The 12,565-nt window shown below is 42.5% G+C and overlaps 1 protein-coding gene across 4 annotated transcripts in view; it reads left to right on the top strand.

The window, feature by feature from the left end:
• LOC114704376 (Snf2 related CREBBP activator protein) overlaps positions 1-12,565 on the top strand; it is a 50,434-nt gene that overhangs the window by 29,786 nt on the left and 8,083 nt on the right. For all 4 annotated transcript variants that reach the window (XM_028885583.2, XM_028885584.2, XM_028885580.2 and 1 more), the window contains 5 exons: positions 236-1,713; positions 8,890-9,155; positions 9,293-9,495; positions 11,968-12,137; positions 12,295-12,491. In XM_028885583.2, the coding sequence (XP_028741416.1) occupies positions 236-1,713; positions 8,890-9,155; positions 9,293-9,495; positions 11,968-12,137; positions 12,295-12,491 (2,314 nt within the window). The remainder of the gene's footprint in view (positions 1-235; positions 1,714-8,889; positions 9,156-9,292; positions 9,496-11,967; positions 12,138-12,294; positions 12,492-12,565) is intronic.

Below are 12,565 nucleotides of genomic sequence, written 5' to 3'. Positions count from 1 at the left end.
AGCATATTTACTATGAGTCTTGAGCCTTGACCTATTTAAGATACATTTGTCAGAATCTTAGAGAAAGAAAGGCTAAACCACCTTACTTCTTAAAATTTTGACCTCGTATTGTGGGACTGAAGGGTTTCTGGGAAATTGGTGAAGCTTGTGGGTTAGTGGAAGGGTTGGGACAGGTAGTAGCAGGAGCAGAAAAATAATTCTTCGTGAAGCTAACTTGTCCTCTGTGTCTCCACAGCATCGGCACCTGGAGCTGCTCCCATGACCATTTCTTCTTCTCTGCACATGCCATCCTCACTCCCTGGGCCAGCCTCTTCTCCGATGACAGTTCACAATTCCTCTCCCCTTGCTAGTCCTGTGTCCTCGACAGTCTCAGTCCCTGTGTCATCCTCACTTCCCATCTCTGTCCCTACCACACTGTCTGCCCCAGGCTCTGCTCCACTGACCATCCCCATCACAGCACCCTTGCCTGTTTCAGATTTAGGTCCAGCTCTGTTGACCAGTGTGGCTCCAGCACTGGCTGTTGTCTCAGCAGGCTCTGGACCACCTTTGGCGTCAGCTGGGGTTTCCCCGTCAGTGTCAGCCTTGGCTCTGGGTTTGGCCACTACTCCAGCCCTGTCCCCACCTCAGACATCTGGTCACTCTCTGTTGCTGGCTACCACCTCTTCACATGTTCCAGGATTGAACTCAGCTGTGGCCCCAGCATGCTCACCTGTCCTGCTGCCAGCTTCAGCTCTAACCAGTCCTTTCCCAGTATCACCAAGTTCAGCTCCAGCTCAGGCTTCCCTTCTGGCTCCAGCACCTTCTACATCTCAGGCTTTATCCACCTCTCTGACTCCTATGGTGGCTTCACAGACAGCAATCCTGGGCCCTTCTCCAACTTCTCCTCTGGCTCCACTGTCAGTTCTGGCTCCGTCACCAGGCTCTGTCCCTCTTCTGGCTCCATCACAGACTCCGATTCCATCTGTAACACCACCATCAATGCCAGGAACCCCTTTACCCTCATCATCACTGGTATCAGCTTCAACTCCTGTGTTGGCTCCCTCATCAACTCAGACTATGGTGTCAACCCCAGCTTCATCAGCTCTCTCAAGCCTGGCTTCTTCTCAGACATTGACCCTAACCCCAACGTTAGCAACTCTTGGTGGATTGTCTCCATCTCAGACACATTCTTTGGGAACAGGGAGTCCTCAGGGCCCCTTTCCAACTCAGACATTGTCATTGACTCCAACGCCAGCACAGACACTGTCTTTAGCACCAGGAGTACCACTGGGTCCAACTCAAACACTGTCTCTGGCTCCAGCACCCCCTTTGGCTCCAAGTTCTCCAGTAGGCCCAACTCCAGCTCACACACTGACTTTGGCTCCTGCATCATCATCTGCTTCACTCCTGGTCCCAACTTCGGTGCAAACACTGACCTTGAGCCCTGCCCCAGTTCCTGTGCCCACTCTGGGTCCATCTGCCACCCAGACGTTAGCCCTGGCCCCAGCCTTAACACAGGCTCCAGCTTCCCAGGCGTCTTCCCTCGTCGTTTCGGCATCTGGTGCCGCTTCCTTGCCTGCCACCATGGTCAACCGGCTGTCTGTTCCCAAGGATGAGCCTGAGACACTGACTTTGCGATCTGGTCCTCCCAGCCCCACTCCCACTGCTACCTCGTTCAGTGGGCCCCGGCCTCGACGCCAGCCCCCACCACCACCTCGTTCCCCTTTCTATCTGGTAAGTTTTACTTTCACAAAGGAATTGGAAATGGAGTTTTTTCTTGTAGTGTTGTTACAAAGTGTAGTGTTATCAGGGGCCAAGTCACATTTGGATAAGACTCCTGTTTTGTGGGTGTGTATTCCAGTCTGTAAAACAGAAATATTAATGTCTTACTTTCTCGGGGGTGTTTAGTTTGGGTTTTGGTGCTAGGGATTGTATCCAGCACCAAAGAGTAAACTCAACAGTACAAAATTAAATAGCCCAGGAGCAGAAAGTTCCAGCTATTCCCTTCAGATCTTATCCTGTCTTTTTCTCCCTATCAGAGATGATGTTTTTTCTTTGTTAAACCTCTACTCTTTATTGAGCAAAAATTCCACCACTGAGCTATATCACCAGTGCTTGCTCTCTCTTTTTTGTGTTTTTGGTTGGTTGGTTAGTTGGTTTTTTTGTTGTTTGTTGTTTGTTTGTTTGTTTTTGAGGCAGTTTCTCTGTGTAGCCCTATCCTGCACCTCACTCTGTAGACCAGGCTGGCCTCGAACTCAGAGATCTATCTGCCTGCCTCTGCCTCCCCAGTGCTGTGCCACCACTGTCTGGCATTAGTCCTCCTTTTTAAAAAAGGTTTTTAAAATGTTTATTTTGTGTATGTTATATATCTTTATATGTGCGCATGTGTGTGCATGTGCTCTTTAAGGCCAGAATAGGGCATCTGATCCCCTTGAACTGTATTATAAGCTATTTTGAGCCTCTTGATGTAAACGCTGGCAACTTTTTTGGAGACAGTTTCACAACAAAGCTCTGTAGCTAGCTGGCTATCCTGGAATGTGTGCCACAATGCCCAGCCAATGCTGGCACTCTTAATCTCGAAACTCTGAGTCATTGCTCCTTCCACATTCCCTCCCACCCCCCATCCCCCCTATTTAATGCTGAGAGTCTTACTATGTGTCTAGGCTGGCCTGGAACTTAACTACATAGCCTAGGTTAACTGTAGATTCATGATCCTCCTGCCTCAGTTTGCTTCCTGTGGTTTCTGACCTGTGCTAAGATGCCTGTCTTTGTATCTTGTCACATTGTGTTTATTGTTTGTGTATGTTCTTTGAAGAGATGTCTTCAGATTATTTGCCATTTTAAATTACTGTGGAGGTCGTCAACCACCCTCTCCATTTTCTAGGGATCAAACCTGGGCACTTGTGCTTGCCTACTATTGAGTTCTAAGAATTCTTTTCTTCTCTTTTAACGTTTTTATTTATTATTCAAGAATTTCATATATTTTGATCACCAGGCATGGTGGTGCACGCCTTAAACCCAGCACTAAGGAGGCAGAGGCAGGCAGATCTCTGAGTTCAAGATGAGTCTAGTCTACAGAGCGAGGTCCAGGACAGTCAGGGCAACACAGAGAAACCCTGTCTTGAAAAACAAAACAACAAAAAAAATTTTTTTTTTTAAAGATTTTTATTATTTATACAATGTTCTGCCTGCATGTATGCCTGCAGGCCAGAAGAGGGCACCAGATCTCATTACAGATAGTTGTGAGCCATCATGTGGTTGCTGGGAATTGAACTCAGGACCTCTGGAAGAACAGCCAGTGCTCTTAACCTCTAAACCATCTCTCCAGTCCCCCCAAATTTTTTTTGATTATGTTCTTTACCCTACCCCAACTACACCAGATCCTCTTGACCTTCCCACCCATCCACCTTCATTGTTTTTTCTCTCTGTTAAAAGTAACAACCCATCACCACCATGACACACACACACACACACACACACACACACACACACACACACACACACAAAGTGGAGCTAATTTGTGTTGGCCAACTCCTCCTGATCTTGGGGCCTGCTCTGTAGTGGGGTTGATAGACCCAGTGTTACTCTGTTGACAAAACTGACATTGTTTTTCCCAGCAGCTGTCAACTGTGAATAGCTTCTTCTCTGTTTGTTTTTGGTAGTTTTTGAGTCAAGGTCTCACTATGTAGCTCTCTGCCTTCCAAATGCTAGGAATAAAAGTGTGAACATCAACACCAATCAAAAATAATTTCTTGACTTGGGGTGGGCTTCCTCTTCTTCCCCCAGAATGGTTACCTGGGTTCCAGGTTTTTTGTTTTTTTTCCCATCTTCTCCATGCCAGGGATCAAATGCAGGACTGTCGGTGTGGTAAGCAAGAGTTCTACCAAAGAACTATCTCCAGTGATAACATTAAGAACCTACTTTTATGCCAAATAATTAGCCATGTTATATAAGGTTTGCAGTTCAGTGAAAAGAAGATAATGTAATTACATAAAACTATAAGCATCATGAATGCTTTTACAAAAGGTAGAAGTTTTGTTTTGTTTTGTTTGTTTTTTGAAAAAGGGCTTCTCTATGTAACAGCTCTGTCTGTCCTGGAACTTGCTTTGTAACCCACAGAGATCCCCCTGCCTTTGCCTCCCAATTGCTGGGCTTAAAGGGGGGGTGTACCACCATGTCTGACAATAATTTGGTAGTTTTAAAGACAAACCAGAAGGGCAGATATAGGAAAGAAATCAATCAAGGTCTTTCCAATTTTCAGGCTGATAAGTTGACCTTTTAAGCTCTAGGATACCTAGGTGACTGTTAGCAAGTTCCCACCCACCCCATTTTATTTTCTGGCTCTTGTCAAAATTTTTGGGATTAGCCTTTCTGTAGCTGTTTTTAAACCTAAAAAATAACAAGTAGTGGGCTGGAGAGGTGACTCAGCAGTTAAGAGTACTGACTACTCTTCCAAAGGACCTGGGTTCAATTCCCAGCATTTACATGGTGGCTTACAACTATCTGTAACTCCAGTCTTAGAGGATCTGACACCCACCTCTGTGAACACTGCACATACATGGTGCACAGTCATATAGGAAGCAGAACATCCATACACATAAAAATAGATATTAAAAAAGGTGTGTTTGTGTGTGTTGGCCATCTCACCCTCCACAACTATCTTGCATTCCTTCCCAACCCTGTTGAACCCTTTCCCCCAAGTTCCCTGTAGCAGCCTTTCTTGGGCCACCAGCCCCCAAATCATGACACAGAGACTTATTATTAATTATGAATGCTTGGCCTTAGCTTAGATTTGTTTCTAGCTAGCTTTTTTTTTTTTTTTTTAAACTTAAATGAACCCATTTCCATTCATCTATGTGCTGCCCCGAAGCTTGTTTACCTCACCTATGTCCTGCCATCCTGCTTTCCTGCTTCCTCCTTATCTGTCTGGCTAAGCCCTGGTTCCCCTTTTCTCTCTTTCCACCAGCGCCACCTATCCCTCCTCTGCCTAGCTATTGGCCATTCAGCTTTTTATTAGATCAATCAGGTGCCTTAGGCAGGCAAGGGAAACAGCAACACATCTTTACATAGTTAAACAACACATCTTTATGTAGTGAAACAAATAGTCTATTCCACAGCAGACCCCCTCCTACTTTAAAGTCTTTTGTTTGTGTTTTATCCTTGGTGGCCCACTGAATTTAATTTGTCTCACATGAGCGTGAGTGGGGTGGTTATTAAATTGTGGTTATCTGAGTACAAGATGATCTAAACATAGAAATGTTTTGGATATAGCTTGGCACTGTCAACTACATAGTCAGGCTTGTGTGACAGTGTTTACCGACTGAACCATTTTACCAGCCCAGCCACGGACTTTTGGGCAGGTTTAAAGTACCAACCTCCTTCCTGTGAAGGATGACTCAAACCCAAGCAGAAAGTAATTGGATACTTCCATAGCATACTACTGTTAAACTAATAGGCACATCTTGCCTGGCATGTTGGTATTATAACTTGTAGGGTTCACAACCAGAAAAGGCCATTGCTGACTTTATTCTGCCAGTAGTTTGTTGGACATTTTGTGGTACTATGACAGCTAGGCCCTACCCAAAATGTGTGGAGTCTTCTGCAATAGGGTCTTACTATGTTGTCTTGAGGGAAACCAAGAGCATTAAGAACAGCCTGTGTTGTTTAGGAGCCTTCTGGGTTCTCCCTGACCATCAATCAACTCATAGGTAGATATCCCATACCTGGCAACTAGATTTCATTTGATAACTAGCCTAAGGCTTTTAGAAATAGCCTTATCCACCCATGCAATAAGTTACCTGCTTATGCCTTCTTGTTTTCTGTCTTTTTTTTTTCCAAATGTGTATGGGCTGGAGCGTTGGCCCAGTTGTTAAAAGCACTATTCTTATAGAGGACTGGAGTTTAATTCCCAGCATTCACATGGGGTGGTTCATAACCATCCATGACTCCAGTTCTAGGGGATGCAACACCCTCTTCAGGCCTCTGGGACACTGTATGCACGTGGTCCATAGACATAGGTGCACACAAAACACCTACACACAAAAGTATGTATTTGTGTGCTTGACAGGGAAAGAGAGTTAAGAAAAGGGCATCGAGGGTCCTCTAACTGTGTTCACTAATTTGAGACCTGGTGCTCTCTGAACCTGGGGTTTACATTTTCCTGGCTAGCCTGGAACCAACAAACCTCACAATTCTCCTGTTGGTCCCCTGCAGTGCTGTGACCACAGGCGTTAATTAGTGTGCCTGACTAGTGTGTGACTTGGGTATTGAGATCCAAATTCAGGTACTCACAGTTGTAGAGCGAGCCCTCTTAAATGTTAGGTCATATTTCTTACCCCTTAATTATACACACACACACACACACACACACACACACACACACACACACACACACACATTTATTTTTATTTATTTTGAAACAGGATCTCTTTATGTAGCCCTGGCTGTTGTTCTGGAGCTTAGGAGGCTGGCCTGGAATGTGTGCCCTGAATATTTTTACATTAACTTACATGTTTCTTTATGATTTCTTCACACTTAGTTTTGGTTAATTCTCCCTTTATCCTCTGTTCTCCCCTTTTCCCCACCCACATCCCTTTCCGTACCTGATAGTCTCTGCTTCTAATGCAGTGGTTCTCAACCTTCCTAATGCTTAGACCCTTTAACAGTCATAAACAACCATAAAATTATTTTTGTTTCTGCTTCCTAACTGTAATTTTGCTACTGTTATGAATCATAATGTAAATATCTGATGCAGGATACCTGATATGTGACCCCTGTGAAGGGGTCATGACCTACATGTTGGGAATGGCTGCTCTAATGTCATGTGTTCTATCCCCCTTATAGCTTCCTGGTCTCTACAGGCACTTCAAATTTAAAATTTCAAAACGAGGATCCACAAATAGGATAGAGAACATGTAACATCTTTCTGAGACTGGACTACCTTACTCATTATATTTCTAGTTCCATACATTTTCATGCATATTTCACAATTTGACTTTTCTTTATAGCTGGATAAAACCCAATTGTGCATATACACCACATTAAAATTGTTTTTGTTTTTGTGTTGGTGATTAAACCCAAGGTCTGTATCTGTTTAGAAGTAAAATGATCAGAATAATGAAGAGATGTCTGACTCCATTTAAATCTACCATATGTCTTACCACTATGAGGATTATAGAATTATAGGACCAGAAATATCTGTCAATACTTTTCAGAGTATATCTTCAGTTCCTACTGTAATTCATTAAAGAATTCACTGATAAGTTATGCTTTAAAAAAATAGTGCTGTCCTACATACTTAGTATATGTGTTTGTGAATGCTAAAATACTAAAAATATATGTATTGGGGGGGTATGGTTTATCTTGTCAGGGAGCATGGGAGTAGTTTGATAATTATGACTCTTAAGTTATATGTGTGCTATATAACTTCAAATACAAATTTGCATGAATAATTAGAATATTTTATAAGTATTCTATAATGTTTGTAGGCAATATTTGGTTTGAACTTACTTGGTTTATCATATAATGCTAGTTGGAATTTTAATTATGTACCCTATTGATTATTTGGTTGAGGTAAAAATTATGTACATAAAAGAAAAAATAGCCTTTTATTTATACAGTGGGTGATTTGACTAGTTCTCATTGGCAACCCCTACCCCATATTTGTTTGTATTGCTACTAGTGTCTATTACTGTTAATTACTATTAATGTGTACTGTATAGTTTCTAACCTCACATTATGGAATTTTATTTCTTTCACAGTGACAGAACTTGAAATGAACTATTAAAGTTAAATTATGTAAGAAAAATAAGCCAGGCGGTGGTGGCGCACGCCTTTAATCCCAGCACTTGGGAGGCAGAGCCAGGCGTATCTCTGTGAGTTCGAGGCCAGCCTGGGCTACCAAGTGAGCTCCAGGAAAGGCGCAAAGCTACGCAGAGAAACCCTGTCTCGAAAAAAAAAAAAAAAAAAAAAAAAAAAGAAAGAAAGAAAGAAAGAAAAAAGAAAACAAAAATTTTTTACAGAAAATCTGTTTGTTTTTTTTTTTAAGTGTACCCAAAATACAGAAAAGTATGTTTATCTAAAATCATTTAGGTTATCGCCTAAGTAAAGCATGAAGCGTTCATGTTTTTCTTGGCTTTTTCCCAGTCTTTCTTCCACCATCATGCAGAACGATTTTGCTTCCTCATTAGAAGGCCCCTCCTTAGCCGGGTGGTGATGGCCCACATCTTTAATCCTAGCACAAGGAGGCAGAGGCAGGAGAATCTCGTGAGTTTGAGGCCAGGCTGGTCTACAAATGGAGTTTCAGCATGGCCATTGCTACACAGAGAAAAACCCTATCTCAAAAACAAAAGAATACCCTCATTATTTCATGCTTTCCCATTCTTCCCTTTGTCATTTTTTTTGTTGTAGTCAGCTCCCACCCCCTGATCTTTTTTTTCCCCCTTTTTTGAGACTGTACCCCCTCAAGAGTGCTGGATTAAATGCAGCACACCTGACTCTATCTGCTGACTTTAAATTATATTTATTTATTTGTGTGTGTGCATGTAAGTGTTCATTCACATTCCATGGACCTACTACAAGAAAATAAGTTAGATGTCCTGAAGTTGAATGTTACATAAGAAAATTGCCACAAATCAGCCATGCTATAAATTGTTGGATATGTGGGTCTTCATTTTGATGTTCAGGAATTCTGCTTTAATAAGCATACAAGGAAAGATGAGTTTTCTCTTGTAGAGGATGATTTCATTTGACATTGAGAAAACAGCAGTTTTCATTGACAAATTTTGAAAATGATAAAGCTCACAGTATGTGCCTTAGATCTCATTACTATAGACTCCATCTATAAGAATCTAGATTATAGTTTTGTTTCAAAATTCTTGAGTACACCAATTTTTGTTTTTTCTTCTTTAGGATTCTCTGGAAGAAAAGCGGAAGCAGCAGCGATCTGAACGCCTGGAACGGATTTTCCAACTTAGTGAGGCTCATGGGGCCCTGGCACCCGTGTATGGGACTGAAGTCCTGGATTTCTGTACTTTGCCCCAACCTGTTGCCAGCCCCATCAGCCCTCGTTCTCCTGGCCCCAGCCACCCCATCTTTTGGACTTACACCGAGGCTGCCCATCAGGCTGTACTGTTTCCCCAGCAGCGACTAGACCAGCTATCAGAAATCATTGAGAGGTTGGCAGGGCTAAGTGATGATGGGAAGTGGGTCTTGGGTCTTCAGTGGATGTTGTTCTTAGGGCTTATGAAGGTGCTAACTTCTGTGATATTTCAGGGTCATGTCTTTTACATTGTTTGCTTTTTTCCTTTCACAGGTTCATCTTTGTCATGCCTCCTGTGGAGGCACCTCCCCCTTCCCTGCATGCCTGCCACCCACCTCCTTGGATGGCCCCTCACCAGGCAGCCTTCCAGGAGCAGTTGGCCTGTGAGCTCTGGCCCCGCGCCCGTCCTTTGCACCGTATTGTATGTAATATGCGTACCCAGTTCCCTGACTTGAGACTCATCCAGTATGATTGTGGTGAGTTCTTGGCTGTTGCAGGACCCTCAATATTTTCATAGTTTTGTTTGAGACAATGTCTCATGTGTACCAAGATGGCCAGTGATTTGCTTATGGAGCCGAGGATGACCTTGAACTTCTGCATACCCAGAATATTTTGCACTCTTAGTGTCAAGACTATTTACATCAAAGAGATGCAGCGTAGAGGTAGCTTTTGTGGAAGTTAAGTGGATGTGATGTTAATTGATTTATTTACTCAGTGGTTATCAAGACTTTTGTCATCTTGCTTTTCATTTGAGATAATGAGCAGAGTATGGAAGGAACCTTCAGTCCCAGCAGAGGCAGGCCAGATCTCTTGAGTCCTGGTTTATGGAGCTGGTTCAGGACAGCTAGTGCTGCAGAGAGAAACCTTGTCTTGAAAGAAACCCACAAGTTATGGAAAAAGGCAGCTGCGTATGATGGTGTACACCTATAATCCTAACACTTAGGACAAAGAGGCAAGAAGATTACTGCAAGTTCAAGACTAGTATGGCCTATGTAGCAAGTTTCAGGCCTAGCAGGACTACAAACCAATAGCTTGCCTTAAAAAGTTCATGGGAAATGATTTGTGGTGACATTAGCCTGCACAGTTAAAAACAAGAACCGTTCATTTAATAGAATACATTTGACTGAAAGAAACAAAAGCAAGTTTTACAGTGGCTTAAACCACAAGAACATTTGTTGTTTACATAATAAATTCTGAGCTGGCAATGGTGGCACACATCTTTGATCCCAGTTCTCATGGGATCTCCATGAATTCAAGGCCAGACTGGTCTACAGAGTGAGTTCCAGGACAGCCAGAGGTGTTACATGGAGAAACCCTGTCTAGAAAGACAAAAAAAAAAAAAAAAAAAAGAAAAGAAAAGAAAAAAGAAAAAGAAAAGAAAAGAGAAATCTTTACCCCTTAACTCTCTTCCTATTTATTCTCCTGATTTTTGCATGGTGTTATGATAACTGCCAAAACTCTTGACAATTTCCTAAATGTCCTAGAATGTGAGAAAAGATGAATTTTTACTCATATTTGCTCAGTTAAAAACAAAACCAAAAAATACGTTTTTTGCCTGGGATGGTAGTACATGCTTGTAATCTGAGCATCTGAAAAGCTTGAGCAGGGAGATAAGTTTGAGGCCTTGTCTACATAGTAATACTTGGTCTGGGGGCAGGGGGCAGAGAGAAAGAAATTTTCTTGTGTATATAATGTGTCTGTTCTGTATGTGTGAGTGCATGTGCCTATGTTTTGAGTGTGGAGGCCAGAGGCCAATGTCAATTATTCTTCTCTGTCACTCTCCACCTTTTTTCTATAATTGATTAAATTTATTTTTTGGCAATTTCATGTTGTTATACAGTTTCATGATTGATTGCTATATATATCTTCCTGTCTTCACCCCCATCCCAGCTTTTACATGGATTCTAGGGATTCAAACTGAGGCACTCAAGCGTACATAGCAAATACTTTAATCATTGAGCCATCTCTGCAGCCTCCTTCTCCCCACCCCACCCCCATTTTAAATAACGTCTGAAACCATAATAGGTTAATTGCAGGTCTTTTGAAACTGGGCTGGAGGTTCAGCTGAGTGGCATGTGCTTTCCTAGCATGCACAAGGCCCTAAATACAATCCCTAGCTCACCCCTCACCACACATATGTATTGAAACTTGAGCTGACAATAAAGTAACTCCAGGGTGTCCAACACTACCAGAAGTTTTTATTACTTTGTTAGTTTTCTGTGGGTACCACAAGGTATGAAGTCGAAGATAATCTGTGGGAGTTGGTTCCATGTGGGTTCCAAAACTAACTCAAATTGTCATGCTTGGCAGCAGGTATCTTTACTCATTGGTCTTCTTTCTAGTTTACTCACTAGAAATAATATAAATGTTATTTTGTTTGTCGTAATTAAAAAATATAATTTAGGTTCACTGATTTGATGTGCTTTGCCTGTGTGTATGTATATGTGCTACATGCATGCCTGGTGCCCAAGAAGGTCAGAAGAGGGCATCAGATACCCTGGAACTAGAATTACAGATGGTTCTGATCCACCGTGTGAGTGCTGAGAAACCTAACCTGGTTCCTCTGCACTAGCAACAAGTACTCTTGCAATTTCTTGAGCCTCAGCATCATTTCTATGTGTTGGAACATTAAACGTCTTAACATCCTAGCCTGTGCCCAGCATTGGTGGTGTACACCTTTAATTTCTGGCAGGCGGATCTCTATGAGTTTGAGGTCCGCCTAGTCTACAAAGCAGTTCCAGGACAGCTAGAGCTGTTACACAGAGAAACCTTGTCTCAAAAACAAAAGAAAAGAAAAAGTAGAAAATGAAGAGTTAAATGTTTTTATTCAATGGACTAGTTGAAACCTTTGCATAAGGTCTTGATTACCTATCAACTGTAGCTTTCTAGTATTATTTTCTCTGTATCATCGTGTAACTAACTACTTATACTCTTTCATATTTCTTCAGGAAAGTTGCAAACATTGGCAGTGTTGTTGCGGCAGCTCAAGGCAGAGGGCCACCGGGTGCTCATTTTCACCCAGATGACCCGAATGCTGGATGTGTTGGAGCAGTTTCTCACCTATCATGGTCACCTATATTTGCGTCTGGATGGGTCTACTAGAGTTGAACAGAGACAGGTAACTGAGGCATCCTTAGCCCTCTAGAGACTCCCCTCAGCTTCTGTTTCTTTTTCTCAAGCTTTCAGCTTAGAGAAGGGACCTTAAAAATTAAAAAGCCTTTGGTTTGTTTTAGGAATAAGTCTCCAAATACCATCTTTTTTCCCTTTCCTTTTAGGCCTTGATGGAACGGTTCAATGCTGACAAACGCATATTCTGCTTCATCCTTTCAACTCGAAGTGGGGGTGTGGGTGTGAACCTGACAGGAGCAGACACTGTTGTTTTTTATGACAGCGACTGGAATCCCACCATGGATGCTCAGGCCCAGGATCGTTGTCATCGAATTGGTCAGACTCGGGATGTCCACATCTATAGGTATTGCCTTACTTCCTCTTTATATACAGGATACCTTGATATATTTGGCTGTTTACACCACTTCCATTTCCTAG

The sequence above is a fragment of the Peromyscus leucopus genome, chromosome 1 (genome assembly GCF_004664715.2).
Source record: "Peromyscus leucopus breed LL Stock chromosome 1, UCI_PerLeu_2.1, whole genome shotgun sequence".
NCBI lineage: Eukaryota > Metazoa > Chordata > Mammalia > Rodentia > Cricetidae > Peromyscus > Peromyscus leucopus.
The sequence above is the reverse complement of the archived record's forward strand: the minus strand, read 5'-3'. Positions and strand labels throughout refer to the sequence as shown.